Raw genomic sequence first — 26,077 nt, 5'->3', positions numbered from 1 at the left:
AGAGGGGGCAGTTGAAAACAACCTGTCAAATGAATTTATCTCTTTCTGCTAATGGAGCATGATAGGAAATAGCATAGGACTGAGGACTAAATAGACTCATTGCTCAGACATTAGCCTTCCACCCAACGGACATCAGCCACCATTGCTGTTGTCCCTATGTGATTACAGGATCCAAATGGCATCACATAGATGCCAGCAATTATGCCAGACTGCTCATGTGTGCAATTACCTAAAGTTATGTAGAATAAATGTGGGGAGGGGCTGTGGCGTGCATAAGTTTCTCTGATAGCAAAAGGAAAAAGCTTTATTTTTCAAACTCTCAGTGAAGTTACATTGGTAGCCTGATAATAGAGCCTTCGCTAAAACAAGCTGCCCATGTATCCTGGAATAACCTTTCCACCCATTAATTATTGCAATTAGGGAATGTGATATTTAGTTAGCTTTTCTTAACCTAAGAATGGCATGTTACATATTATTGGAAATGGCCAAAGCAGGTTATCTGCATGTCTCAATGGGTCAACCTTTACCTTTCCTATTACAGGTTATCCGTGTCATTCTTGGAAATCATTGACTTCCTGGACATTGACTCTGTCATGGAAAAATTGTTGGGGGGGGGGGAAGTCTTCCTTGCAGAAAAATGCTGAATAACATTTTTCAGTTCTCCTGCTGGTGGGGAAAAGGAATCATTCATTTTTGCTCCTCTCTGCCAAATCTGATTGTGATGTTCATATTAGGTATGAACTTTTTTTTTTTTTGTAAAAAAAGAAAGTTCACCAGCATTTTAGTGTGAATTTGTCCTAATGCACACAATTTTGTATGCAATTTAACCTAACAAAGTACATATTTGTATGTTATTTTCACTAATATACCCAATGATATGCTCCACCAAAATACATGTATTTTGTACATGTTACTTAGCTGGAGAACTGCACTGTGAAATTCAGAGAAGTGCAAATTTTGAAGGATGACTATGTTTCAGTTCATGTAATGCTTCAGAAAGTGCCAATCCAGTATGATTGCCTTCACTGCAAACTGGATCAGATTTCTCCTACATCCCTAAATCTAGCATTACACTGTTGTTCAAAAGGCAAGGCTAACTGTTAATGCTTGTTATTGCAGTGAGATATTTTGTGACAGTTATGGTACTTTTAATGCCCAGCATATGATAGCAGGTTGGGTCAGGAATCTCAACCCTTGTTCTATAGACACCAGCTGAAACATTTAAACTTAACAGGGTCACAACATGGTGCAGACAACAAGAAATTTTGCAAAGAGAAGACTTTGTTTTCATCCCACCCTTCTGCCAATTTTGGCAGCATCCATAAATTTATTTGATGCACTTTATATGTTTAATTAAAACATTATATTAGCACATTTACAGTAAGTGATAAAAACACTCTGGTGGTGGTGGTGTAATAGGCAGAGAGCCTTTGAAGCAATCGGCATATCTGAAATTGCTAGATGTGCACAAGTAAATCAGATACAGAATCCATAAATTGGAACAAATCTCTCCAAATTTTCTGCCACTACATATATATTAAAATGACTTCTTTTAAGTGTTCATGAGTGTGGCCTTGGCATGTGCAGTGTATTTCACTAGGGTGTGCACCCAGGGAATTTGATTGATTGGTTGGTGTTCATGAGTGTGGACTTGGCATGTGCAGTGTATTTCATTAGGGTGTGCACCCAGGGAATTTGATTGGTTGGTTGTTTGGTTGGTTGATTTAACGTCAATGAAGGAAGGGGGAGATGACAAGACAAACAAATACAGACTAGGAAAAGCTAAAGAGGAAACCAACCAACCACAAGGGTGGTCAAGAAGCCAAAATAATAGATATATCCTGCAGAAAAATATACCTCTGCCAAGATGACCAGAGGCAGGGCAGACCTGCACTGTTGATCCTTAGCAGTGATATGAATCAAAAACGTAATGCAGCCATTGGACTAAGTACAGGATCTTCTTTGAATGTGACAAATAGTGTCACATTCTCAGGAGGCTTCTGGTGGCCCACCTTTATGTGTCACTCACATATGTTTCCTCACAGAACAAGCCAGCCTTGTGAATTTGATCATGAAAATGATTCTGGAGCTCTTCCACCGGGAGGAAGTAGTACTTCTAAATCCACCACCTGCCATCAAACAGCCTTGAAGATGATACTCTCCTGATCATTCCATTGTTTCAAAAACAGGTGATAAAGGAGATAATGAGCTTGTGAATCATTGCTGTTTGAGCAGAAAAACACACATACTCACTGGCTATTGAAACACTTGTACTCCTGACCCCAAGATCAAATCCAGGACAACTGCTGGATGTAAAGTTCACTTTGTCTGGGCTGGCAGAAGGAAAACAAGCAAGGCTGTTTATTTCCTTCATTAATGGGGAGACTGGAGATCAAGTGTCCTGCCAGTACCAAAACCTGGCAGCTTCTTTGCAGGAATCTGGTGTCAAGCCAAATCACTTCTTGTGATGCAAAATTCTGCCCTTTTTTAAAAAAACAACAGGTCATGAGAAAACATGAAAGTGACAGATTCTCACATAACTGTCCATTTCTCTCTAGCTTGGCTTTGCATTTTATTTTAATTTGCTTAGCAACAAAAGAGCCTGGCTGCTGGATCAGGCCCATCTAGTCCAGCCCTATGTCCACACAGTGGCCAACTGGATGCCTCTGGGAAGCAGGACCTGAGTGCAACAGCAACACACTCTGTGCTTGAAATTCCCAGAAGCTGGTATTCAGAGCCATACTGGCTCTGACACTAGAGGTACAACAAAAACCTTGTTTGCTTATTCGCTTGTTTGTTTATTTTGTTGCCAGATTAAAAAACACACCCACCCAAGATTTTAAAGAGAGCCAGCATGGTAGGTCTGCGAGTGGCTGGGCAGAAATGTAGCTGGCATAAAGCCTTTCTCAGTGGGTTTTGGTGAGGCTAAGAAAAGGAGCGTCAAAAGACATATGCCAGGCATAGGCAAACTCGGCCCTCCAGATGTTTTGAGACTACAATTCCCATCATCCTTGACCACTGGTCCTGTTAGCTAGGGATGATGGGAGTTGTAGTCCCAAAACATCTGGAGGGCCGAATTTGCCTGTGCCTGACCTATGTGCACTCCTGTGAGCTTTTAGGAAGAAAGGCAGGATATAAATGAAATATATAATCATTTTAAAAAATAAACCCTGGTTCTTGAAAATAAAACAGTTCAATTTTATGCAACTATGCAGATTTGAATTACCGTATTTTTTGCTCTATAAGACTCACTTTTTCCCTCCTAAAAAGTAAGGGGAAATGTGTGTGTGTCTTATGGAGCGAATGCAGGCTGCGCAGCTATCACAGAAGCCAGAACAGCAAGAGGGATTGCTGCTTTCACTGTGCAGCGATCCCTCTTGCTGTTCTGGCTTCTGAGATTCAGAATATATTTTTTATTGTTTTCCTCCTCCAAAAACTAGGTGCGTCTTGTGGTCTGGTGCGTCTTATAGAGCAAAAAATATGGTACTAAGCATGTGCAGTATGCCACCAAACTTCCTTTATATGAGCCTAAAATGTTCAAGACTATTTTTGTTATGTAGCCTACCACCACTCAAACTGATGCCCCACCCTTCCCCTCAATGTTCCCCAAATGCTCAGGATGCTCATAGGTGAGGTCACCACTCTTTTGCCCCACAGCAACATTGTGAGGTAGGATACATTGAGCAAGTGGTCCTTTGTGATCCAGAGAGTTTCATAGCCCACCAGGGGTTTGAACCTGGGTCCCCCTAGTCCAAGTCCAACTCCCTAGCTACTGCTAGCTTGTACCTGTGTGAGCCATGATTTATGCATTTATGTCAGAGAAATTCTGATGGGCTGTATTCATATACACAGAGTAGACCCAGTGAAATTTACAGACCTGACTAACTTACATCTATTCATTTCAGTGGGTCTATTCTAAGTAGAACTTAGTTGAATACAACCCACTGACTTTAATGGAATGGTGGGGAGAGCTGAGGGCTGGAGAATAAATTATTAGTGTCCTCACTAAATCCTTCCAGCTGCAAAGTTCTGGCTCTGTACGAAAGTTAATGGCTACCCAATGTACTAGATAATGCAAAGCACAAACAAAAAGCAGAGTGGAAATGATGCCAATGTATGCTGGAAACTGATTATGTAGAAGTTATCTATCTAATTCTCATTAGTGATTCTGTGTTAAACATTCTGGAGTGTCCGGATGTGCATGGGGCAGTGGGGGGCAGGGGACAATTGCTCTGCTCTGTCCAAATATTGACTAGGATTAGAAGTGATGTGATTCTGTCTCATCTCCAAATGTCTCCTGCACTTCAAATCTAAGCCTTTCATTAACATTCACCATTGGCTAAGGGGCTTCTCTAGTTTATCAGGTTTGGGGTTAGTTAGACACACGCCTCACATTCCAAGACCTCAATATGTTGACTGCTACAGAAAGTTGACTACCACCCATGATTCATCTAATTTTTACTTTGGGTCGACTCATTGAAATGAATGAACATGACTAAGTTAGGCCCATTCATTTCCACTGGATCCTCAGTAAAACTTGGTTGGATACCACCCTTTTGTCTTGTACACTGGTGGCTAAAATGCTGTAACCCCAGCTTATCCAAGGTAATGCCTGCCAGATGTTGCTGGACTACAATTTCCAAATGCCAGTTATTAAACTCGAGGTCTCAAATTCTTTGGGCAGGCTTGCCCCTGCCCCCACCAAACCACCCCCTTGTGTTAATCTGACTACTGCAAAACTGCCCCCTTGAAATAAATGTATCCAGAGGCCTTGCTTTAATGCTCTTAATCTTTCTCACACATTCTTTCTACGTTAGACATCCTTGGGCATAACGAAAACCTATGTGCCATTTCAGTAGCAGAGCACTGTGGGTTTCGACCTGTTCACTCTCTGACATCAGCAGATCTATCTCATTGGGTGAAAGTAAAAAGCTTGTGATTTAAAAAAAATGACTAATGCATGAGTAATGCCGGGTCCCATTGTGCTAACAGCCCTCTGGACATCATTTGTTTTGATGGCAAAGCTCTTGGACAGCAAGTGCCTATTCTGTAGGGCAGGGCAGCGTTCATGAGTGGGAGGTTGAAAGAGCTGAGGTTGGGGAGTGGGATGGTTGGTTGCTTCCTGAGTTGCAGCTGCATCCCCTCACCGCATCCTCCTGCTAAATATTTTCTGTTCATCTGCAAACTTTGAGGTTCCCTTAAGCCTATGGATACCTTTCTCTTAGGAACATAGAAAACTGCCTTAGACCAAGTCAGACGATGCGTCTACCTGAGCACTAGTTCTTCTAGCTTTCAGTCAAGGTTCACTCTCAGCCCTACCTGGAGATGCTGGGGATTGAGCTTGGGACCTTTGCATGCAAGGCAGATACTCTACCACTGAGCTACAGCCCTTCCCCTTCCCCACCATCTTATGCATGGGTGGCCTCATTTTGGCTATATGAGGGCTGAACATCAGAAACAGAAGAAATGAAATAGTACCCAGATCCCAACTGATCAGAACACATTTTTCAGGATTGTTAAGATACAACATATGGTTTATGCCCTATATCCTACCTATTGCATTCAAGTTGCCCCCCCCCCCCGGAAGGAATTACATGATATGCATTGGATCGGCGATTGATGGTTTGCAGTTTAACCTACAGTAAACAGCAGTTAATTTAACATAAAATCACATGAAAGTCGTGTTCAAGCTGTAAAGAACAAAAACTCCAGTATGAGTTCTTGACTTTTGGCTTTAAAGCTTTATTTCAATTTATTTAATGAGGTTCTCTCTCCTCCTCCCTCCCCCCCCCCCGTGCTTGCATTTTAAAAACAGCATACATATACAATTTTACATGAGAATTAACAATTTGTGTCTTAGTAAATGCTGTTAAATTTTTCCTGCCATCTTCCATCACATCTGATTTGCTGATTAGCAGATAGGTAGCTTTTTATAAAATGTGAAATCTCATTAAAATTCTAAATTTTTCCATAACTCAAAAATATTTCAGATGTATTAGCTACAACATGAGTCAGAATATCTGATTTGGGTTCAAAACATGCACCAAACAATGTTAGATTTGTTTAGCAATGAAGTTTTAGAAAAGCATATTTTGGGGGGGGGGGGTAAGTACCGGTAAATGGAATGGATAATCAAACTGTATAAATGCTGTAGCAAAAGGGAACACACACACATATATACAAACTACATTGAGATTTAGACATTCCATTTTTAAAAAAGGAGGAGTTTATGATAAGGAGGGGTTGGAATCTGTGTCTAAAATATGTAATAGATTGGGGTGGGGGCATTAGAGAAAAGAACAGGAAGAGAAAAGGAGGAAGCTACCACATTTACCAACAAGCAGAGTCCAATTTGATGCTCTGGGTAGGTTTAAAAAGATTTCATGAGCCTGGAAAAATAAAGAGAAAGTACACACATTCCAACTGGTCAGAAAGCTGTAGCCAGAGAAATGGATTATAGTAGTCTCAAGAAAAGTCAGAGAACAGCAAAGGGGGGGGGGGAGAGATAGCACACTTACCTCTCTATTCTCCCAGATATACTAGCTGGGTGCTTTTATACAGTGGGGTGTTGATTTTTGTGTGTGCATAAACTGACATCTGGGTCATTTCCCATTGAAGTATATATTGTGCAATCATCCTGATTTGTTTTCACAAAATTTGCATGGAGGTTACATGGTGTCACCGTCAAATCGTCGTTACTCTGTCCTTTCCCTGCAGTTTTCAGTCAATTTTCTTATCACAAAAGGTTGTTTTTTAAGGCGCATTTGTTGTGCAAGAGTGCTACTTAGCCATTGCTATTTATTGCAAGGTACCCACATTCTTTGTGGGGGGTTATGAAGGTGCACTCATATTGCACAGATGGGATATACTGGCATCTCCTCTACCTGCTGCTGGACTACAACTCCCATTAGTTCTAGCCAGCACTGCCAATGGCCAGGGATGATGGGAGCTGTAGGCCACAGGTTCCTCTCCTCTGCACAACTGGATATCCAACTGCATAAACAAAAGCTGCAAGCGCACTTCCCACAATACCCACAAGCAGAGGTAAACTGTTATGCATGCATAGACCCAGTCAGTTATTTGGTAATAGTCTGTTCATAGTGTGGGAGGCAAGAGCAAAGGCTGGATTCATTTGCACCCTTGATCTCCCCCACCTTGGAGAGATCACTGGTTTCAGCACTATTATCACTGGTAATGCAACTGGATGTGCTACATGCATGTACAACTCAATTGTACATCTCTAGCTAGCCTCTGCCAAAGAACATTGGATTGAATCCTACGTTTCTCTTCTGCTCCCCTAAGGGAAGGGGCAATTTATGTCAATTCCCATCCATCTATAACTCCATGCACCATTTCCTAGTATTACCAAGGGTCACTCTACCCCCAGGAGCAGATATGCAGGTGGTGCAAGGAGATGCAGCAGGAAAGCAAAGGTGGGGAAGTCGTGTTCCATGGATGTGAATTCTGTTCCACTGTATCCCACATTATATCTATAAAATATATCTTGTCACTAGCGATAGGGGGAAATTTGATTCAGTTCACATTTTCAGGCTAAAATAACTAATGTTCACTTTTTGAAACAACACACAAACTGAAACATATTCACACTTCTCTGAATTTTTCAGTACAGTTCTCCAGCCAAGTACAGTGGTACCTCAGGTTAAGTACTTAATTCGTTCTGGAGGTCCATTCTTAACCTGAAACTGTTCTTAACCTGAAGCACCACTTTAGCTAATGGGGCCTCCTGCTGCTGCCGTGCCGCCGGAGCACGATTTCTGTTCTCATCCTGAGGCAAAGTTCTTAACCTGAGGTACTATTTCTGGGTTAATGGAGTCTGTAACCTGAAGCGTATGTAACCTGAGGTACCACTGTAATGTGTACAAAAATGCATATATGAAGGCAGAGTGTGCAAAGAGGGGAAGCTGATTTACAAATACATGCTTAGTATGCACAATTGCATGCAAATATGTGCATATTAGGAGACATTTGCAGTAAAATGTTGCAGAATTTTCATGAGAACTTGCTTTTTTTATTAAAAAAATCCACAAACTGATGTGGAAATGTAGAGAACTGAAGAGTGGAAAAATTAAAATAAAATCTGAGAGCAACTAAAATGGACAGATTCACCCATTCCCTACTCATCACAGATGCGTACACGCCCCAAGGAACTACAATCAACAAGAAGTTTCCTACTGTGTTATTTTATATGCATACGTAATATAGTAAAAAAATAAAAATAAAAAATCTCTAGATTGTTAGCAACTTGCAGGAGAGTTTCAAGCACATATCAGAAATTTAGATTAAACTGAAGTGGGTTAAATTGCCACCCTGGTGCAATGGATCCCCTTAAAAAAAAGAAAAAAATTTATTGCAGTTAGGAAAGTGATGGGGAAATGCACTGAAAAGTGTAGAATGAATAATTAACAGGAAGACGTATAGCCACCATACAAGCAAATCAGGATGAATGCATGATAAATGCTCGTTGACATATAATCTCACTGAAAGCAAATCAGGACGAATACTCTATAAAGACCAGACATTGTGTAAGCTTTGTGCAAACAAATCAAGATGGATGCTCAATAAACAGGTCATCTTGTGTACAACAAATAGCCCTTGTTTTTGATGGCACAGGCCCATTCACATCCAGCCAGCACATGAGTGCCCTGATGAACATTGTAACATAGCCTGCTTCTACGCATGTATTTCCTTTGCTAGATTTGGATGATAATGTAGGAAGTCTTTAAATCTTCTTTAGCTAAGTCCCATCTCTCCCCCCCCCCCCCGGTACTGCATGTGGAAATGAGAAGATGCAGGCTGACCATCCACAGAACATTATGTACATCAACTTCCAGCATACTGCTGCAAGTCCTACTCAAAGCAGAATGCAAAAGGCTGTGTGCATGTGCCATCAGTGGCATCAGTGAGTACAAGTTAATTTGAGCAGCAGCTGCTTTTGTCATGGTGTAGTCAGTTGTGAGAATCAGCCTTAAGAAAAGAGGGGAAAGGATTCCACTCAACACCCAAATCATATGATTTCCCTGAGTTTCTCACAGTTGTTTAAATGGATACACTGTGATGCAGCACATAATTATGCACGCTCGATTCTTATTGGTTTCGATGGGGCTTAAGCATGCATAACTGCACACTGGATTGAAGCCACAGTGATTAAGTAAAGGGGATGGAAATAGGAATTGGAATATGATTTCTACTCAATTTGTTATTGCAGCTGCATTTGGATCTAATCTGCTAGTCTCAGACCAAACTTCCAATTTATCCCAACAAGAAGCAGAATTATCAACAAAATACAGCGTCAGATTTGACCTCCAGACAATGCAATCCATACGAGAAATTAGAAAAGGGAAATCACAAATATATGTGTGTGTATAACTGCTGCCTTTTGTTGTCTCATGATTCATGCCTCTGAAACAGACATGGGCATTCCTCTTTATTAAAGATAAACAGAAGGGTTGACAGGGCAAATTAATTTCATACATACAAATTAACTCAGCTTAGTCTTTCCTCTTCCCCACACTGAGACACCACCGCCTGGATCATTCTGTATTCCTTCCTGCCACCAGAAAACAAGAATTTATTGGACATATGTTTGTGTTCCACTTAATAAAATAATACGCCAATATTTTCCAGATCAACTTTGTTAGTAATTCATGAAGTGACTATTTATGCTAATTAGGCAGAAATATGTTTGCAGGCCTAATGCATTACATAAATTTGAATGCAGAATGTTCAATTATGAAATAAAATACAGGTGATACAAATAGTAAATTACACCCAATAAATATGTGTGTGTGATTAATGGATCTTCAAAGAGAGAGGCGCATTGCTTGGACATCTGTGAGTTGTTTAAAAAGAAAAGGATTAATAAATACTGAATTACAGGGATTATTTCCATCATAATTCACCTATTTGTGATGGCTTCTAGTTATCAGGCTGCTGTTTCATAGCTATGTATGTGAAGTAAGACTTGTTTCCTCAGCAATTTTACCCCTATCAGATTATCTCGTCTGATTCTATTATTTCTTTCTCGTAAATCTGCTAACAGTGATTTGTTATTTGCTTGCCCCGTTAACGGATCCAAAGCACTGTTAAAAGGATTTATCTAGCTCTGTGCCTAAGAGCTGTTGATGCCTTCGCCTTTTGTTACCCCGTGGAAGTCTTTGGGAAATCAATTTGGTTGCTTTTCATACTTAAATTCAGCGGACACCATTCAGTTCTGCGCCATAAAATAAGACACTGGATAAACAAAAGGTGCAGTAACTGTACTTAATGTGCTGGCCTTGATAGATGAGTTTGTTTAAGTCATAACAAATGACACTCAAAGTCAATATAACTCACAAGAGGTGTATTGCCTACTTTCTAAACCCTCCTCTGCTTGTTTACTCAGCTAAGGAAGTCTTTCATATGCACTTGAGGCTTCCCCTGCCCCCCCTCACTGAGGCAGGGATGGTACACTGACAGGGTTACATAGTGCATTGAATCGTTTGCACTTTTCTGCCGAAAATAAATATAAGTAGAGATAAATAGATATATACAAACACGGACATACATGCATGCATCTACTCCAATTCAGGAGGTTTTTAAGTAACTGAAGTTAGCATGTGGAAGCCCAATTTTAAACTGTGCTTTCTTCAAGAGAGCAATTCTTGAAAAGGAGAATATTAAAGCAGGGTATTAGTGATTGTAGATTGATAGAAAGACTTCAAGCAAACAAAAAATAGAAAGGGGGGGCAGACTGAGGGGATTTGGCCTGTCATTGCTGCAGAAAGACAGAGGGTTGAATGCCTCTAATTGAAATGAAAGTGTGCAATTGTTAGAGAAGAAACACTCCTAATAGAGAACTGTAAATGTTTAGACATCCATTGTGAGAAGCTAAATAATACAGGAAAATGCTGCCAAAATGAGAATTATATGTTGCAGGAAAGAGGACAGTCGTGGTCTTCCTTTCGAAGGTTTTCTTTAAAACTGTTCACAGTCCCCATGGTGTGCTACATAATAGACAATATTTGACAGTCCCGTCACCTCTAACAGTCAAATAAGGATAATCTGGCATAACCAGTAATTTGATTTGATATTTTGGGGGGCAGAGCCCTGTTGAGTTTACAGCACTTATTTGCATTGCTAAATATCAGCTCAGATTCTGTTAGCCACACAATACAGTACTCTGAATTCCCTGTTTTAGCTTTCAAAGCTTACTCAGGTTTGGGGGCGGTGGGACACTAATTCTGGACATATAGCATGTTAAAATGCCTCTGTCCCAAAGAGACTGGTTTTGTTTTTGTGCCCCTCCCACTGAGGAGATGTTTCTAATTCCGTGCAATTGCTGCAAGTTTGAATTGCCAAAGAGCAATAAGTTTTCATTTAAAAGTATTCACACATGGCCGTGATTCATGGGAGGGAAGGAGCTAAGTGATCTATCGTGCAACATTCATCTTGCTCTGGGAAAAACCAAATAGAAGGAATTAGACTGTCGTGGTTGAGATTTATGGGGATGAGTGAGTAGTTTTTGTTGACAATTCCTACCAAGTCCTCCAAAATGGGAAATCAAACTGGACACATCCTATTAACTTTCTCGTAAATACTGTTTTCTCAAGTTTCACCTGAGACCTCAGCTTTTACATTATTCCCTTATAGTGACCCCCAATAATTAGCATTCACACACATTTTTTCAGCTTTATTATCAACTTGTGACACACTCAAAAGTCTTGTGTAAAAGTCTGTGGATGACACACGTGGCATACCTTGATATTAAAAATCCTGACTGCAAAGGCTGAGATATGTCAGAATACGCAAACCACATATTTTCTTTACCAACCTGGGATTTTGTTACTACTGGGAATGAGGACTTCGAAGTCAGATGAGAAGCCTCTACAAACAGCTACTTAGTATAAAATTTTAAACAGGAAATTCTGAAAACATGCAGAAGCCATTGCACTGAAGTACAATGTTCAAAAGGCTGGTTTAATATATGACTAAGTGTCAGGAGTCGGGTTTCTGAGAATTACTTTTCAGATAAACAACTTTATAGCACTGCACTTAATCTTACTTACTAGAGACATCTCATTTATCACTGAATTACAAGTAACTTTAATTCTATTGATGTTGCCATAAAGTCAGTTGAAAATCAAGGCTGGCAGTTTTAAAGATTTTTGTCTTATCTCTCTCCCTCTCTCACACACACATCCCTGGAACAGACACCGCTACCAGGAACAATCCCCTTTCCTTCTCACTTCCTAGAAAAATACCGCAGGCTGCATTCTAAATAGAGAAATTATAGAGGTTTATAGCTTCGAGAATCTATTTGACTTCGAGGGGTTAATGTCAGGCTGTCGTGCAAGCGCTGCCAGCTCTAAACTTTCCTTTCTCTCTCTCTTTTTTAAAAAGGGCTTTTATTTTATGGATTTTTTTCCCCTTCATCTAAAAAATTGGAAGCGGTTCAACTCGAAACCGATCTGTGCCGAAAGGTGGCGCTGTCGAGGTTTAAACGGAACCCATTCAAGCAGGATTTTTTCACTTCGCGCAGATTTTCGGCGTTGTTTGTTTTTGGCGACATTCCTTCCCCCGCCCCCGTCTCCTCTCCAAAAGAGAGAAACGACACGCGGTTATTATTATTAATATTGTTATTATTATTTTGCGTATTAAATGAATAGATCGCCACCCAGTTCCAAAGAGGATCTGGATAAATAATATTAAGGGACTCTGTCGCTATTTCTTCAAAAGCAGTTCATTTAAAACTTGGGACATCTTTTAAGGCAAAACTTTATTTGTTACTATGCAAAGCCACTGACCGCGGGGAGGGGAGAGGCGGGAAGCGGGCTGCCGGTGGCTGGCAATTAGCAACTTTTCTTAACATTTTGACCCTCTCGCAGATCCATCGATGGGAGGTGGGCGGGGAGATCGGGTATCGGAAGAAGAAAAATGAAAGAAAAAAATGAAGCAGAGGCGCGGCTTGCGAAATCAGATGGTTCCATGACACCGGAGCAAAGGCCAAAGGGTGTCTGAAATTTGCAAAGAGGATAGTCTTGGATTTGCTCCTGCTTGGGGATGCGGGGGGGGGGGCGGTTGGAGAGAAATGCTCTCAGGATTAACTCTTCCCAAGCCCATAAGTCCTCCAAAGATGCTGGTGCGAGTTGGAGCCACGAGGGCTATCCAGCAGCACCGTTCATCCCCATCACTGACCCATCCTTCTCCCCGCGGAAAGGAAGAAAAGATTGAGCTGGTGTGGTGTATAATCTTCCACCACCACCCCCGGAAGTCCGTGGAACCCCAGCCTCCTCGCTCTCTTTAGCACGTGTCCTCGCTAGATCACTCCTGGCAATTTTTGAAATTTGGAATCTGTGAGCGCGTGTCTGCTCCTCGCGGGCGGGGGGGGGGATACTTAAGGGGGGAAAGGGTGGGCGAAGATCAAGCCTTAGGACAACTCCGGGCAAAGTCCCAACGCGGAGATCAGTGTTAACCAAACAGAAACATTTATTTTTTTGCAAACGCTACCAGCCTAGACAAAAAGTTAGCTCGAGATGTACAAGCTAACGCATGCAAGCACTCGTACAAGCAAGGGAGGTTAGGGAGCATCCTTACCTACTGAACACCAGCCATCCCCAGCCACGAGACAAAACATCCCCTTGGCTTTTCTCTATTCCTAACAGTAATGCCCGGTGGAGATAAATAAGGGCTCTGCCCCCCGCTTTTGAAGAATGAAAAATGGTGAGTCCCCTTCCGAGGGACTCCGGAAAATCGCTTTCAGTCAGGAAGGAGTTAAAAAGTTCTGGTCCCAGCTGACAGTCAGCTGATTGGCCCCTGATTGACAGCTTCGAAAAGTTTCCTTGTTTCTATACTATTATGCTAAAGAGGGCCGGGTTCGCGGCATCGGATTGGCCGGGACTCGGAGTCAATTTCCCATTTGAAAGCTTGACGTCAGGAGCGCTATAAAACTCAGCAATGCTTTTAAACTCTCCTTCTGGATGAGCTCTTTAAAATATTTTTTCATCTTGTTGCTGGAGCTTGGGAGTTGAGTTTCTTTTCTTTTTTTAAGGGGAAAAAACCTGCTTGTTATTTTGGGTCATACCATTGACCCCAGACAGTATTATTTTCCAAGGGTTTTTTCTTTCTTTCGCTTTTTCTAAAGAAGTAGTAATAGTTACTTACCTCCTCTCTCTTTTTTTTTTTTTTCCTTCTCCCCCTCCCCTGATGGTGAAACTGTCTCTCTCTTCGTTTTTGCACCGGGCATGAAAAAAAAAAGAAAGCAGTCCAGAAGGAAAGAGACCCTGAAGTGTTGAGAAAGAAAGAAATCCAAACAACCGTTGCAAACAACAACTTAGAGCAACCTTTTTCCTCTGCAAAGCTGCAGAGCAGAGAGAGAGAGCGCACAGGGGAGAGAGGGGGAGGGAGGCGAGGGGGGGGAGAGGAGAGAGAGAGCGCGAAGGGGGAGAGAGCGAGAGAAAAGCCAAAGCAATCCAGCGCAGCCTGATGCAAAGCGCGACTAAGTAGAGGCAGAAGAGCGAGCGAGCGAGCGAGCGAGGCAGCCGCCTGCGGTCCGCCGGCTGCACCCGCGTGGCTCTTCTTCGCGAAGGGAAGCTCGCTGCAGCTTGGAGCCGAGCCTTGCCTTGCCAAAGCGGGAGAGCGGCAGGCAGGCAGGCAGGCAGGCGCGGGGGGAGCGCGAGGGAGCGAGAGCCGCGCAGGCACCCCGAGAGCAGCGGCGCCGAGCTCTTGCAAAGCCTCAAACTGGCTCACCCGCTTGCAAGTCAGAGCAGCCCCCTCGCTCCGGGAGTGCACCCTTTCTGGAGGACTGGCGGCGGCGGCGGCGGCGGCGGCACCCCCAGCAAAAGGATGGCATCCGAGCTGGCCCTGAACAGCTCCGACCTGCCCACCAGTCCCTTGGCCATGGAATATGTTAATGACTTCGATCTGATGAAGTTTGAAGTGAAAAAGGAGCCGGTGGAGACCGACCGCATTATCAGCCAGTGCGGCCGCTTGATCGCTGGGGGCTCGCTCTCTTCCACCCCGATGAGCACGCCCTGCAGCTCGGTGCCGCCGTCGCCCAGCTTCTCGGCGCCCAGCCCGGGCTCGGGCGGCAGCGACCAGAAGACGCACTTGGAAGACTACTACTGGATGACCGGCTACCCGCAGCAGCTCAACCCCGAGGCGCTGGGCTTCAGCCCGGAAGACGCCGTGGAGGCGCTCATCAACAACAGCCACCACCAGCTCCAGAGCGCGCCGGGCTTCGATGGCTATGCTAGAGGGCAGCAGCTGGCCGCCGCCGCCGCAGCAGCAGCGGCAGCCGGCGGCGGCGCCGGCCCGGGGGGATCCATGCAGCCCGACGACATGGGCTCGGCGGCCGCCGTGGTGTCAGCGGTGATCGCGGCGGCTCAGCAGCAGCAGCAGCAGCAGCAGCAGCAGAACGGCGGCGCGCCCCATTACCACCACCACCACCACCACCCGGCCGGGGGCCACCACCACCATCACCACCACCAGCAGCAGCCGGGCAGCGTGCAGTCCTCGGGCAGCAGCAGCAGCAGCAGTAGCAGCAGCAGCAGCAGCAGCAGCGCCGGCGGAGGAGGCGGCGGCGGGGGTCTCCACCACCCTCACCACGGCGGCGGCGGCAGCTTGCATTTCGACGACCGCTTCTCGGACGAGCAGCTGGTGACCATGTCGGTGAGGGAACTCAACCGGCAGCTGCGCGGCGTCAGCAAGGAAGAGGTCATCCGGCTGAAGCAGAAGCGGCGGACCCTCAAGAACCGAGGCTACGCGCAGTCCTGCCGCTTCAAGAGGGTCCAGCAGCGGCACGTCTTGGAGTCCGAGAAGAACCAGCTCCTGCAGCAAGTGGAGCATCTCAAGCAGGAAATCTCCAGGCTGGTCCGGGAGAGGGACGCCTACAAGGAAAAATACGAGAAATTGGTCAGCAATGGGTTCAGAGAAAACGGCTCCAGCAGCGACAACCCATCCTCTCCAGAGTTTTTCATGTGAGTTGTGGTCTTCCTCTCTCCCCACCACCTCCAACCTGCACCCCCTACTTCCCCGGCAGCCTCGTAACACCTTTAGCACACATACACACGTGCGCGCAAAAGTTTCTCCACGCGGCTTGGGGCGAGGGGGGGCAGCTTACTATAAAGCAATCAAACTGGCCACCACGTCTCCATTATTAATAATAATAATAATATTTTTTCTGGGGGGAAACAGCAACCTCAACTTTGGGTTGTTGTTGTTGTTTTTTAAGGTGGATTGACTCAGCAATAGCCAACCTTATACAAGTTTATATATATTTTTTTACTTTTGTGGGGGCTTCTTGCTGGGCACTTGTGTGTGTTGAAATCCAACTTTCCACCAACTCACTACTTCAGTCTGAAGTTTGCTCAGCCTTTGAAACCTGCCATCCCCCCCCCTCTCTCTCACTATATATATATATATATATATATATATATATATATATATATATAGTTAATGAAGTGTTTTTTTCCTTCCCTTTTTATGTTTGCTGTGTTCAAAGTACAAAAAAATGTTACTTTTCCTTTTCACCATCCTGAGTTCTTCAAATGGGTTTTGAATCTGGAATAGACACACACAGAGAGAGAGAGAGAGAGAGAGAGTGTGTGTTATTATAAAATTATTTTAAGACTTTGGCTTGCTGAGTTCCATCTGTTGTGCTAAACCTAGAGAATATATCTAGATCAACCTGCCAGATTGAAGCCCTCATCCACCTCCCATGTGTTCATGATGTGAGTTTTGGCCTTGCCCTGCCAAATGGTGAAACTTTTAGTATGCCATTAGATTCCCATACTCATCTCATCCATTTATTATGCTTGCTATTTTGTCTTAGCATCTATTAACTATGTAACTGTTTCAAAAGACTATGGGGAGAAAACAAAGACAATATATTGATAAAAGCCCTGCATGCTGGACATGTATGGTATATATTTTTTTTCTTTTGCTTGGATATGGACTTCGGAGACTGTAACGGCATGACATTCATCCTTTTTAGTTTTATTGCCTCAACACTTTTTTGAACTGAAAACAAAAAAGTGCAACCTTTTTGGGGCTTCTTCCTCCCCATTCAAGTTTTCATCTACTCTGGAAACTGCTTTGAGTTGCTCAGAACTTCAGATTTCTTTTTAATGCATTGATACATCCCTTCTTTAAAAAGAAAGAAAAGGAGAGAGAGAAAAGCCCAGAATGGATTGTGATTACCCTTAATATGATTTCTAAAAAGAACTTTGGGGGGGAAAGTTTTAAAACTTACGCATAAAAAAAGATTCACTTCCAATTTGTGGGTTTTAAAAACTATGCTGTTGCTTAAAGCAGTCGAAAATTTATGTTGGAATGATCTGCCCCATTTCTGCTATTTTTTGTTTTTATTTTCCTTTTGGCCATTGTCAAATGTTGGAATGCTCTGGGTTCCTGGTATATAATTTAATTCTAGCTTTTATTGTCTGTTAGCACCAGTTCAAATGTATGCTACAGAAAAAAGAAATGTTATAGATGCATCCAAAAGAGTTAGGTCTGTTTAGCTGTAGATCCTTTTTAAAAAAATGATGCACTAAATTGTTGACTGTCTTGATGTTAAAAGGGGGTAGAATTTACAACGGGACTGGTTTTTTAAAAAGTAGTTTATACAGCATGTGATTGCAACTTAAGTATAAGTTGGGTAAATGTAGACCTTGCTATGCCACTGACTGTTTTTGGAAACCAAAGTATTAAAAGGGGAGCCCCCCCTCTTTATATTATTAATAGGGGTATTTTGTGTTCAAAATGTATGGTTGGGTATTGTTTTGGGGCTTTTTTTTGGAAATTGAAATATTTGGGACTGAATTGCACTAAGATATAACCTGAAGCATAAAATATAAACCATTACAAACCTGTCTAGGATGCTAATACGATTTATGCAGTTACAAAGATGGCATTACTGCTCAGTTTTTTTAAATGATGCAGATTTTTTTACAGTTGTATTGTGGTGCAGAACTGGATTTTCTGTAACTTCACAAAAATCACAAAGTTTTAAAGGCATTAATCAGCAAATTTTATTTTCAGGGAGTGATAATCCTGTCTTTAAAAAATGGAAAGTAAATCTTACCACAATAAATATAAAAAAATCTTGTCAGTTACTTTTTTCCCCTTTTACATATTTTGCTGTGCAAAATTGTTTTATATATTGAGTTACTAACTAACCATGTGTGATGTTCCTTATGTGCTTTCTTTCATTTTTCAACTTTACGGTTATATCAAAAAGAAAGAATAATCTACTATAATAAACTGCATTTTTGATTCTATATTCAGTTTCATTAGTTTGTAGCTTCCCTCACCACCATCAACAAAAAGTAAAGCCAACTCTTTAAAAGTAGTATATTGGGTGGGGTGTTGAGAGGGAGAGTGGTCTGCTAACACAGTTTATCTACTAAATAGATAAGATGGGTGAAGGAATGGGCTGCCTAAGTTTCAGGCAAGGTGGGAATTGCTGCCCATCCGAGCTCTGTTTTCTCACAGGTAGGTGAAGAAGCCTGGCTTCTTGGGTACTAGGCTTAACTTTTTCGGTTCTGTAATATTTCTAAAAGGCATTCAGACTCTTCCCCTTCCGTGATTATTTAAGCCACAGGTCTCAAGTAAGAGTTGTGACTTTGGTTTTCATTGTTTTATGGTGGAATATAACAAAAGGAGGGGATTTTGCACCCTCTTATTGAAGTCAGGTAAACTGGGCTGTGCATCCTAGGTCTTTCTTCTTACCTATTCCTTTATTGATTTTACAGGGAATTTTAAAGATGTGGCTAGAATCCAATGGACCACAAAACTAATTCACCACTGAGAGGGGCAAGGGGGAGGGCTTTAACCCTGTTTCCCCATGATGTGCATCGCAAACTGCTTTTGAAACAGGATGTTGTTTTTCAAAAGCCGCTTGCGATATGGCGTAGGGCGGGAAGTTTGCCCATTCAAAAAAAAGAAGTCAAAAATTCCACCAGATTCGCACTCTCTCCTGCTTCCTCCCATCCCCCAACACTACTCCCCATTCCATTTTAAGTGTTTTTGTTTCAGTCATTTATGGTATATTTTGCTAGCCCATTTTTGTGGTGAACTTTCTCAGGAGAGGAGAAAAATAAGTAAGTATCAACAATGGTTGCCACTTTTCAAAGAAAAACAGTATTTGGTGCTTTACCCTTGAGGACTAGACAGGGAGACTTCTGTTGGGACCTTTTCTTTGTCACTGTCAAAAATCCTCCATAGAACACTTGATGCTGTGGTGTTCCTGTAGTGTAAACTGACTGCAATAGTATCTGGGAGTGAGCTGGATTTGCGTCCTGAGTTCCTGGATGGAACTTGGGATCTACTTTTCTGAATGCTCAATCCAGTTTTTCAAGATCTCAGGACTCCACCAGCTGTAGTTTTGCTTTTAAATCACTTTGGGAAAGCATGCGGGAGAGTGTGAACTCTCCACCAACTCACCTGTTCCCTATACTACAACCAGCATTGGGGGGGGGGGGACAGGGGAGTTGCTGGTGGAGGTGGAGGGAGGCGAATAGGAGGGGCTCAGGAAACTGCTGAGAACTAGGCCCTGTTTGAATTTGCAGGTGGGCTCTGTCCTGTAAAACTTTACAAGGTACTGCTTTTAAACCTGTCCTGAGCCAGGGCAAAGGTCGCCAGGCATTTAAACAAAGTTGTGGCCTCAATCTGAACTAAAACAGAGGTAGTGTGTTGCCTGCATTTCCCCCTCACTGCTCAGTCTTGTTCTCTCTCTGGGAGTGAATTGGTGTGTCTGTAAATGTGTGTTTTACAGATCCCGTGGCCCAGGAAAAGCTTGCGGCTCCCTAAACCAAGTAGCCCTTTTAAGTGTGCATGGAGCATTTGGATCCACATTAATCTAGAGGGACTGGAAAGGCCTTGAAGTGTGCAGGATTAAGTTGCTGCTGCTGCTTCTCTCTCTCTCTCTCTCTCTCTCCCCCCCCATCTCCATCTACTTTTCTTTGACAACCACCCAGTTACCCAACCTCCTCCTCCAGAAAGCCACACACATGTCCTTTAGCACTTGACCTTCTGATAGCCCAGGCAAGTTCTATAGGCTGCATCACTGCAGCGCTCTCTAGGCAAGTTAATGTGTAAGCGGAGGGTAAACTGCCTGCAATTGGCCAATCAGAAAATTATTTGCTCTTATAAAGATAGTAGGGCTTTCTCTCACCACCACCACTCCTCCTCCTCTTCCCTCCCCCTTCGCTTCTTCAAATGTTTGAACTCCTTTCCAAAAGTTCCACAGACTCTCAGTGGCTCTCACCTTGCTGAGGTCTTTTCCTTAGCTCAGGCAGGCCCAATGCAGGGAAGAATTCACCTTGCCGCTTGCAAACTGTTAGGATTTCCCCTGAATAAGCAGATCTTACATTTGCAAACATTCTCCCCCCACCCAAGAAAAGAGGCACAGTTCAATTAGCATGTTATAGGGGGCAGGGAGCAAAAAATATAATCCCCATTTCTTCTTGCAAAAGCTGCAGCAGCTGATGCATCCCAAAGTTGCTTTCAGTTCCTGTTATGATTTCTAAGGAGATAGAGGACAAAATGAAGAATGGGGTAAATTGGATGTGTGTTTTGTCCCTGGGCCTTGGAGAACAAGCTAAAGTACAGGACAAAGTTTACAAGCAGGAGGAAGCTACCTCCCTTGTAGGACATTGTGGGGGGAGAGAACAGCTCTGTATTCTGTAGTCCTCTATGAGTGGCCCTTTTATGAACAGCTGAGCCTTCTCCTTTTCATCATTTCAATTGGAAGGGAGGGTGACTTTTCACATTTTTACTTTATCAGAATTAATTTTTTTGCAAATGATGTGTAAGTAAGGAAATGGATCAAGATGTGTAACACAAAACCTTGAAGGCCAGGCATGTGGGCGGTGGGAGGAGAGGCTGCTCAAGTTTCATTTCAGGGAGGACGAGGTTTTAAAAAATAAAAAACCCACCCAACGACACATCGCTCTGCAATGCATTGCTAGAATCGCCCTGCTCTAAGAATAAGTTCAGCTCAATAGATGTCAGTGGGGCTGGGGAAGGGGCATCAGCCTGACCATCCACCTGCCACCTGCCATTGAGTTTGGTTAGCATTGGGTGCATTGATTCCGCTGCTGCTGAAGCTGAGGTCCCCCTCCTCACTCGGCCCTCTCTGTGGTCTCTGATGGCCTGGCCTTCAAATCCTGGGTGAAAAGAAATCAGTGCCATGTGCAACCTGATCCTGTGCATGTTTACTCAGAAGCAATTCTCTATGACTTCAGTCCCATGGAAGTGTGGGCAGGATTGCAGCCTTCCTCTCCCCATTGTGTAATGCCTCCTTTCTGTTCCAAGCCTTGTTGCCGATTTTCCCACCTGCATCTCAGTGATTTGCAAGCTCGTTTACAGGGTAGACAAGCAACATTTGCTTGCTGTATATACTGCACTAAAAGACAGGTTGCATTTCTATGCTCCTTGAACAAGTTTATGACTTACTCCCAAGTAAACACGTGCTTGACATCAGGGTCATTCACTGTAGAACACTTTTTGCTCCTCCCAAATGGAGTGCAATTGGCCAAAGGGTGGAAAGTCATGCACATTTACTCAGAAAGCAAACCATGTTATTTTCAATGGGGCTTACTCTGGTGTAAATGTGCTTAGGCTCTCTACCTTTTTAAATAGTTCACACTTGAGCGCAGAGTCCTCAGATATCAGTTCCCATCCACTCTGCTTTCTAAAAACAACTCCCCCCCCCCAACAGCAGCTGTGCAAGAAAGAGAATTGTCTCACTTTCTTTTCCTTCCTCCGTCTTTCTCAACCCAAAAAACTCATCCTCCTTGTTACCATGTTCATAAAATAGCAAGACACTTGATTCAAAATAAAAAGTCTCTCCCCTCTGCTTTCCCACTCCACTTTCCTACTCCCCACCCCCTTTATAAACCACAGATCTCATTTAGCAGAACACCTGCTTTGCATGCAGAAGGTCTGAGAGTCAACCCCTGGCATCTCTAGGTGCGGCTGGCAGTGTCCCCGCCTGAAATTCCGCAGAGCCGCTGCCAGTCAGTGTCGACAGTACTGGGCCAGGTGGATCAATGGCCAGGCTCGGCAGAAGGCAGCTTCCCTTCTCTCCCATTGCCCTGTCACCACCCCACCCGGTTCAGCGGCGCAGAATGCGTGCCTTGCTCCGCGCTCCTTCCGAATTCCTTTCTTGCTACCCATTTCCGCTTCTCTATCCTATCTGAATACCAGATCGAGCGCATCGGGCCTGCCTTCCTGGTTCGAGCGAGCGAGCGATGTGCCTACATCAGTGTTATCTGCTACCGCGTTATCCGGGACCACACGGCGGGGACGGCAGCATCTGCTGTGCTTGGGAAGGGAAGCCTCCATTTATCACCGGGGCCATCAGACAAGCGCAGTGACACTCTGACGCCTGTTCAAAGGGTAGCCAGAAAGGCGTGTTTCCTAGGGAGGAAGATAGCAGGCACTTTCTGAAGAAGTCTTGTGGCCTCTTTAAAAAGGCTAACGCATTTTAATGATGGCGCAAACTTTCATGGACTGCAGTCCACGAAATCCGATGCCAGAATAAAATTGGTGAGTCGTAAAGGGGCCATACGAATGTTTTGCTGCATGGATCGGCTCACACGCAAACACACACTTCCTCCAAAATCGGGCGACAGGCTTTTTAAGTCTCCCGCTCGCTTTCCCCACTATTTATATACGGTTTCTTTTGTTTTTAAAAAGACGTTTGCACTAATGCAGGTTTTCTCTACACAACACACACACACACACACACAAATACCCAAATGCATGGCGGCTATTTGGAGCAGCAGTCTGAGTGATGCCGCTTTGGCCGCTCCAATTCTGCCTGGCCAGCTCGGCTAGCTGCATCTGAACACTGACACTCTCGGTTCTAGCTGGACTTAACTTCCCTATAAAGTATTTAGGATGACGAGGTTAGGCGAGCTTCCTGAAGGGGTCTTCTCTGTAAAAACACAACATCAACGTTAGCAATAGGGGGACACCGGTGGTTCAGGAATTTAGAGGTACGAGCTGAATGCTGCAGGCTAACTTCGAAGTAAGTTTCAGGAAACTCTATGAGGTTTACTTTCAGGAAGTGAACCTGTTTGGAATCTAGCTGTCCCCGAGCCCCGCACCGATTTAGTTAACCAAGTAAGGGCTGATTTTCTTCCAGTGAGTTCAGTGGCATTTAGCTGCCTGATTTGGCGTTTTTGCAGCCACTATCACAAAAAGTCTAGTTTAATTCAAACCTGAGCCGCTGGCCTGAAACCCTGGACCTTTGCTGTTCACACCCATCTGCTAAAAGAGGAATGACAACGGGACCACCGTCACCCCTTTCACACACACGACTGCCGTCTAGGGAAATCCCGTCTGGGACCCAATACGCGCACTGTATTGCTCGAATGAAACCGGATCCACCGGTTTAGTCTCTCTCTCTCTCTCTCTCTCTCTCTCTCTCTCTCTCTCTCTCTCTCTCTCACACACACACACACACACACACACACACACAGCGACACACTCCGAATCAAAACCGCTTCATTAACTTCCACGTGAAGAACCACGTCGCGGTTTGGGCGCAGCGTTCCCGCCTCTTCACACATCCCGCCCTATAATGATCACCCGCTTTCTGCGGCCCTTTGAACTGGCACACTTTTGTTCCAGTCTCTCTCTGACAATCCAGTTCTAGGCATGTTTACACAGCACCCAGTTCAATAGTCCCAGGTAAGCGAGGATGGGATCGCCCAGCCTAGATCTCAAGCGTCCCTCTTTTTTCCCTGTAGACAGGGTTTGATATCTAGTGGTATCTAGTGCGTTTCAAATACACCTTGCTGCAAAGAAAGATTAAGACAACACACACACACACACACACACACACACACATGCACGCACGCACACACCCCTTTCCCAAGCATTTTTTTCTTAGGAGTGCTCGATCCCCCGGACGGAGGGGGAGGGGCGTTCTGGATTTGCCGCGGTTTGTTGATTCAGACGCAACAAAGGCTGATTTTCTATTCTTAACGATCAGCGGCTGGACAGAGGGGCGTGAAGAAGAAGCCCGAGGTTTTTGCATTGTGCGATCACCTGGCCCCAAATCTGCTCCCTGGGCTCTCTCCCACCCTCTAGGCAGGAGGGAACTTTGGCCAGGGGATAGAGGAGGCAGGTGGCGAGACGGTCGAGAAAACTGACCAGCCTCCAATAAATTCCTTTCGTCTTGCATGTTTGGATCGGCGAAGAACTGAACTTAGGCTGGGAAACGTTTACCTAGGACCGGTGTAAGTCTTGCCGAAGTCAATCTGGCTTGTTTCCAAGTAGACGCGCAGAGGATCGCGCTGATTTAGGACCCTTTGCAGCCCGTTCCTTCGACACGGTTCCTCGGGAGTAAGTCCCCGTAAACCCAGTGGGACTTTCTTCTCTAGTCTATGTGCACAGCCAGAACAGCATCCCTTGAAAGCCGCGATCCTCTGGGCGCCCTACGTGGGAGTAAGTTAAACTGAACTCAGAGGGACTTAGTTCTGAGTAAACGTGCGCAGGATCGGGCCTCGTAGCATCCACACTAAACTGGGAATAGGCACGCACACCCCCTGACAGTTCCTCGTCTTCCCTGGAGTTTGTAGTATTTAAAGTACAATTTCCTTGTCATGTTTACTTCACTGGGGATTGGTTACATCTGTTTGCCCATATCTTTCTTTTGTTCTTTTTCGGTATTATGCAAGTAACAGCGCGATCAGAAGAAAGCCTCACTGATGCTAGTGGGACTTACTCCCAGGTAAGTGTGCCTAGGCTCCCAGGGTAAGCATGCGTAGGATCCTGTGCGCACTTTCCTGGGAGTAAACCCCACTGAACACAGTGAGAATGACTTGCGAGCAAGAATGCATAGGATCGGGGTGTCAGTCTCGCAGAGGGGTTCAGTGGTATTTTCCTTTCAAGGAAATAAGCATAGGAGTTCAGCTTTGGCCGCTGGGATTCATTCAGGCAGTTTCCAAAAAAAGAATTATCATATATATAGTTATATATATGTTTCTTAAGCCATATATCCTGAACTGAATCCTGTCCATCTGTTAACACTTAATCCTCACTCCGAAAACGCAGACACCATCAGCCACGTATCCATCCATAGGTACCCCGATTTACTGCCGCGCGTTCACGAAAGCGTAAGGGCGATTGAGAGCCACGGAATTTTTTCTGCAGCAAGAGTGACCCTACTAAGTGATTCCAGAATTGCAGCCACCATCGCCAACAAACTGGTTCAGACACGTGCGCGCGCCCCAATAAATCTCTGGCGCAGACACAGAAAGGCATCGACACGTGCCCGGTCGCCACGGATCTTGTGGACTCCCACTTAAATTCCTTCACGGATCTCGTCTTCAGTAGATTGTTTCCGATTAAATAAAGCTTCGTCGTTAGATTTGATGTAAAAGAAGGAGGTCCCGGTAGTAGGCACTAGAATATGTATGGGGTTTTTTATTTAAGTTTTCCCCGTTTTAAAGTTTTTTAAAGGATGTGTCTTGACTTCAAGGAATATTAACAATCGAGACAGGATAAAGAGTTGGGTGTGCAGGCACACCTTACTCGCCGGAGCCCGCACAGCCTTAATGCTCAAAGACAGCACTCAGCTGACCGGCGACGAAAAACTTCGATCCTGCAGGATTTTCCTGTGGTCAGGATCGCTCATTTCATGTCACGCAGCTGGCCTGGGGATCTTTGAGGAAGAGGGATGAAGTCCCCCGACCCTCCGACATAAAGTGAAGCTGCTTAGGACCACATCTTTTCCTCACATCCTTTCTTCATGTAAAAAACCTGCAAGCCATCTCAGCCCGATCCTATGTGTGCTTAACTGCTTAGGATCTGCAGATTGAGGGAGAGGTGCCTGCGGCTCAGTCTCAGTCCCGTGCGCTGCGGACCCAGGCGAACGTGCAGCGTTAACGCCGACACGGATTGCTCAATCATGCGATCCTATTCATATTTACTCTGAAGTAAAGAGTTAAATGGAACTTACTCTCAGGTAAGTGTGGATTGGATCGCTGCCCTAAACTCACACTGTAGCAACTGCCCTTTCATAATTCGCTTCCTCCCTGGTGAAAATGGAGATAGTCGCTTGGAG

The 26,077-nt window shown here is 44.3% G+C and overlaps 1 protein-coding gene and 2 long non-coding RNA genes across 3 annotated transcripts in view; all 3 read left to right on the top strand.

The window, feature by feature from the left end:
- The window catches only part of LOC309347417, an 89,476-nt gene extending 79,965 nt beyond the window's left edge, over positions 1-9,511 (top strand). Inside the window, exon 3 of the long non-coding RNA XR_014158935.1 lies at positions 9,227-9,511. This is a non-coding gene — a long non-coding RNA (uncharacterized lncRNA). The remainder of the gene's footprint in view (positions 1-9,226) is intronic.
- On the top strand, positions 5,741-8,029 carry LOC309347420. Its single transcript, XR_014158938.1, has 2 exons — positions 5,741-7,219; positions 7,303-8,029. It is a non-coding gene; the product is annotated as an uncharacterized lncRNA (long non-coding RNA).
- A 3,664-nt stretch (positions 9,512-13,175) lies between the features above and the next one.
- The window catches only part of MAF (MAF bZIP transcription factor), a 235,737-nt gene continuing 222,835 nt past the window's right edge, over positions 13,176-26,077 (top strand). Inside the window, exon 1 of the mRNA XM_081871961.1 lies at positions 13,176-15,974. Within this exon, the coding sequence (XP_081728087.1) occupies positions 14,842-15,974 (1,133 nt within the window). The 5' untranslated portion in view covers positions 13,176-14,841. The remainder of the gene's footprint in view (positions 15,975-26,077) is intronic.

Source organism: Podarcis erhardii (genome assembly GCF_964252035.2).
Source record: "Podarcis erhardii genome assembly, chromosome: 7".
NCBI classification, from domain to species: domain Eukaryota; kingdom Metazoa; phylum Chordata; class Lepidosauria; order Squamata; family Lacertidae; genus Podarcis; species Podarcis erhardii.
The sequence above is the reverse complement of the archived record's forward strand: the minus strand, read 5'-3'. Positions and strand labels throughout refer to the sequence as shown.